This window comes from Protomyctophum bolini (genome assembly GCF_963924005.1).
Source record: "Protomyctophum bolini genome assembly, chromosome: 13".
In the NCBI taxonomy this organism is placed as follows: Eukaryota; Metazoa; Chordata; class Actinopteri; order Myctophiformes; family Myctophidae; genus Protomyctophum; species Protomyctophum bolini.
In genome coordinates this window covers 12,116,852-12,121,851 of record NC_137874.1, presented here as the reverse complement: position 1 = coordinate 12,121,851, position 5,000 = coordinate 12,116,852, and the positions used below count along the sequence as shown (strand labels likewise).

The 5,000-nt window shown below is 44.8% G+C and overlaps 1 protein-coding gene across 3 annotated transcripts in view; it reads right to left on the bottom strand.

Moving 5' to 3' along the window:
- arhgef12b (Rho guanine nucleotide exchange factor (GEF) 12b) overlaps window positions 1–5,000 on the bottom strand; it is a 52,898-nt gene that overhangs the window by 19,487 nt on the left and 28,411 nt on the right. For all 3 annotated transcript variants that reach the window (XM_080780570.1, XM_080780571.1, XM_080780572.1), the window contains 5 exons: window positions 4,567–4,599; window positions 3,872–3,986; window positions 3,509–3,614; window positions 3,091–3,303; window positions 2,551–2,689 (listed from right to left, as the gene is read on the bottom strand). In XM_080780570.1, coding sequence (XP_080636696.1) covers window positions 2,551–2,689; window positions 3,091–3,303; window positions 3,509–3,614; window positions 3,872–3,986; window positions 4,567–4,599 — 606 coding nt within the window. The remainder of the gene's footprint in view (window positions 1–2,550; window positions 2,690–3,090; window positions 3,304–3,508; window positions 3,615–3,871; window positions 3,987–4,566; window positions 4,600–5,000) is intronic.

Genomic DNA, 5,000 nt, shown 5'->3' with positions numbered 1-5,000 from the left:
GTTGTTGTCAGTCATTCATGTGTGTGTAGAAATAGCCCACCAAGAAATGGATGTAACTATTTTTGTTAGACATTGTTTGGATGCATTATTGCATACTGTAAGAATGGGAACAGAGCGGCATTCCGACGCATCGCCTTTCCGACTCCCCCCCATTTCGACACACCCCCATTCCGACGCACCCCCATTCCGACGCACCCCCATTCCGACCCAACACACAACCCCGCCTCCCCCAGCCCCCACCAAGCACCCCCCCCTCCGGAATTTAAACACCGCCAACGCACAGGGAAAGGCGCACGTGTGTGTGTGTGTGCGCGCGCGCGCGTGCCAATTCTCACCTTTGTCGAAGCATAGGCCTATTAATCCGACCATTTTATTACATTAAATAAAGATCTGTCTCGGCTGTTCATCTGTCCATGAAAGCAAACGGCACGGTCAGGATGACATGTGACATGACAGCGCACGAGAGAGAAAATAATAATAATTGACTGCATACGGTATAGGCTATAATGAGTCCAGGCATCCCTGCAGGACACCCGCACCCTCCGGGCGTTCACTCCATTTGCTCGTGCGTACATGTGTGCGTGTCGTTTTTTTAATACAGGTCATATTTCTATATCTAGGTTAAGGTTAATGGTGTCCGCTATCATCAATGTGTACTGCACTGTACAGTCCATATATTTGATCTTTATTAACCTATACTGAATGTCAGTCTCCAGGTTTTCTTCAGATTGTGTACACTGATTTACTAATTATTATGACACATGTAGGCCTATACTGCACATTATGAAATCCACTTATGTTGAGATTCCTCTCTGAGCAGCTTTAAGCTGCATGGCTGTTGGTTTGTTCGTTCCTACTAAGTAACGAATTTTGCTTATTCATACAGTACCCTCTACAAGCCAGCACATTTCAATGTTTTAAGTTAACATGCTGGAAAAAATAACAGATTTACAAGCTATCGACACATAGGCCTATATATGTACAGATTTGAATGTTAGCTTTTTTTTTTAGTATGCGCCGCCGCGCAAAGTTATGCCGTATAATGCATTGCAGAATGCAGCTACATTCACGTCTTGTGGTCTGCACCATGGGTGGATATATAAGCGTTGTTCAAAAACGTTTGTATGGTTGTCGACAAGTCCTGCAAAGGAGCGATGCACTTCACTATTCTACCACAGTGGGCTATGCAATAAGTCTCTCTCTAGTCATGGGCTTTAAAGCGAGCTGGGCAGTGCGTGTCTGTGATCTGTTAGAGTGAGAGAGAGTTCAACAAATCGTGTCCTCCTTTTTTCCATTAGAATCAGTCCTAAAAGAGAGACCGGGTTCGCACTCTGTGTGTGTGTGTGTGTGTGTGTGTGTGTGTGTGTGTGTGTGTGTGTGCATGTGTGTGTGTTTGGCAAAGTAATTTTCCATAGAAATAGCATATTCTGTCAGTATCGATCAATTTGTTCACATATATTTGGTTCAAAGTCCTGTGTGAACTAAACGGACCAAAATGCAACATATTTAAACATTTTGGTCTCTGATCCGGACCTTCTAAGCAAACTTTTGGGTGTGGAAGATAGGCTTAAGGCTGCGCATTAGATACTATACTCACAAGTAAGATAACATGAAAATATTGGATTAGTAGCCTATTCACAAGGAAGATTGAAAATAACAACAATAACAAGAATCATAGCCTAGGCCTATAGCCCTATATAACAACAACAACAACTAATAATACAAATAATAATAAGATGATGACAACAATGATGATGATGATGATGACAATGTTTATAATACAATATGTGACAAGCATTATATTATTGCAATATTCCCACTGCAGGGCAACACGTAGGCCTACGTGACTGCTTTGAGGTTACGCAGCATGCAGGCTATATAATATCTTATCGATCATTGAAGAAGACTCGCTGTCCGGCAATCATACTCTGTCATCAGTATAATAATAATAATAATAATAATAATAACAATAATATAATAATAATAATAGAGATAGAGTCTGTCCGTCAGACAGACATCTCGACCGTACGGAAAAAAGGCCGCCTCCCCACGCACATGCACGGAGTGGGGTGGTGGGGGGGCTGGATTGATGTACGTATCGGAGGCGGGGGGGGGGGGGGGGGGTCGGAGTGGCGGGGTCTTTCCCAAAGTGGAGAAACCCCGCCATTCCGATCAATAGGGTTCGGAATAGCGATGTGTTTAATCGTCGGAGTGGCGGGGTCTTAACCAAAGGGGAGAAACCCCGCCATTCCGATCAATAGAAGTCAATGATCGGAATGGCGATGCGTCGGAATGCCGGTGTGTAACCTGTAAGAATATTCTCTAAACCTATTTTACACCCTAAAACACACACATCTGTCTGTGCGGACAGTCGGACACGCACAGGCCTGGTGCGAGAACGGATGGCGCATGTAGCTAAACTATTGCAGAGTGGCCCACTATTTTATCTGGGTTACACCTTGGCCATGTCGACTAATCAGATATATTAATTGTTAGCATAAAAGTGGACGATCCACTGCTATGAGGAATGGAGAAGCGCCCCGTTAGTACCTGTAAACCTCTTCCTGGAACTGGTCAAGGGGACAGGGGAAGTCAAAGTGAGGACTGTTGGGCTGAGCCGTGCTGTCCTGGTTGTCTCCAGAATGGACACCGTCACTCAGTCTGGACAGAGCTGAGGACGGAGACAGACCTGACAGGACGGAACCAAAGGAGTCAAAGGAAAGAATGAACAAAAAACTGAACTAAGAAGTTATGTTATAGGGAATATTAAAGAACGTGTTTGTTCCCAAGTGTGGAATGAAACCACAGCCTTATTAGCAAAGGATTCATTATTATATCACACATTTGTTGCAGGGACGAAATAGAACATAATGTGAAAGCAGTGAACGACGGAAAGATACCACAACTAGTACTAATGCCCCTCCAATCAGTTCATCCGATTGACACCACCATGGTAGTAATATAAACTTTATTTGCAGACACTTCAAAATACAAAATATTTAGGGCCTGGCTGAGTTCATCACGTACCCCCCACAACCCACAGGTACTTAAATAATACATCGGGACGAGAGAGCAGGTTATCTCTCTCACCAGAGTCGGAGTCGTGTCCGCTGGGTTCTGAGAGCTGAGTGAGGGGCAGAGGGGAGGCTGGGTTGGGGAGGAGGTGAGGGCTGAGCCCGTCAGAGCCGTCGCTGGACTGGCTTCCACGGACGCGGCTGTCGGGGTGCTCAGGGATGCTGACGGCTGAATGAGAGACCAGCTGCTTAGGGGAGCGCTGCTTGTTCAGCTCCATGGCCTTACCGACTGCATGCACGCACGCGCACACACACACACACACACACACACACACACACACACACACACACACACACACACACACACACGCACAGGTAAAGAGAAGAGCAAGGAGATGGGTGAAACCGTGCCGACATTCACAGCCAGCTACTTTGCTGGAAAACCTTAATTTTACAAATCACAATTCTGACATTCAGATCTCTACTCTACTCACTGGAAGGTGCGTCCACTCGGCTGGGTCGTCGAGGCTGACCAAGGATGCTGGGGAATCGAGGCTTTTTCACCTTCTCTTCTCCCTCCTTCTCGGGCTTGCTGCTCTTCTGCTTGTTGAAATCACACAAGCCATACCTTTATTTTACCGACGAGTAATGTGCCTGCCTAGTTTACCATGTTACACTCATTGTTGATACGGACTATACAATATACTATTTCGGAGACCCAGTGCAGCTGTCTAGTGACAGCATCTAAAACTCTAAACTTGATTGTTAACTCTGTGTGTGTGTGTGTGTGTGTGTGTGTGTGTGTGTGTGTGTGTGTGTGTGTGTGTGTGTGTGTGTGTGTGTGTTTTCTCACACACCTTCATTTTGGGCAGGAAGTTGATGCGCACACGTTTTGGTTCGAGGCTGCGGGGCTCCTTGACCTTCACCCCCAGGTGTTTCATGTACGTGAGGATGACGTACTGCATGGTTGCACTGCAGCACGAGACACACGCTCGTTAAACACTTGAACCCTAGCGTCCGTTTTATGGTCAATTCATTGGGCACGTCGTGATAGGTGAATGTTTAGCGAAGATAGCCGATCTACAAGCTCACAACAGGCCCGCGACACAGCACTTTGAGAGCGTGTAGATCAGCTTTTTCCGGCAAAGTGATTTGGTGTAGAAGGAAAAAAAATGAGTGCCCTGGAGAACCCCGGGCTACAAAGTATATATGGTTAAGTGGTTAAAAGGCAATTACTCATTGTCATCTGCTAGTTTACACGGCTCAAACATACTAATGTTCACTACTGATTCCACAATACAATCATTGTATTAATAGAACATATGACTATGAGTCATACACTGCTTAATGTGCAACATGTTAACTTTCCTACAGATGGTAATCTAACAGTCTTGAGAAGGATGTAATTTCAATGGCAGTGAGGCTGGTTCTTGCTTACTGTACATTAGCCTACTGAATGGACTAGCTCCCTGTCCACTCGACCAGTCATTCAAGTGTCATTCTGATGAGATGTAGACGTTTTTTTATGAAGTTAATTTTACTTTTATCTTACCACTTCTCCTCTTCTGTGGGTTGTGATGTCATCCTGGAAGAGACAATGAATATATATAAACAAACAAACATAAATAAATAACTATATACTTGGATGAACCATGCAGTGTCATTTGCTGAGAATAGCCAATGTATAAGTTCACAACACGTAGATATCAAGGCTTAACCCTAACAGTGAGCATTCAGTCCATATCTCCTTACTTGACCCTAACTTTCTGGAACTGCAGTAAAATCTAATTGGGAACGTCAATTCTGTCTCTAATTAGACATGCATCTCCAATCAACTACTTTGATGTCCAAAATGTGGCCTGTCAGGCTTATGACGCAAGCATGTGTGCACACGAGCCTCAGTTTCATGAACCTTGTAATGCGATGCAGCTCACAGACTCCGGAGAAGACTCAGATCATTCTTGTGCACAAAATGGTCATTGCACA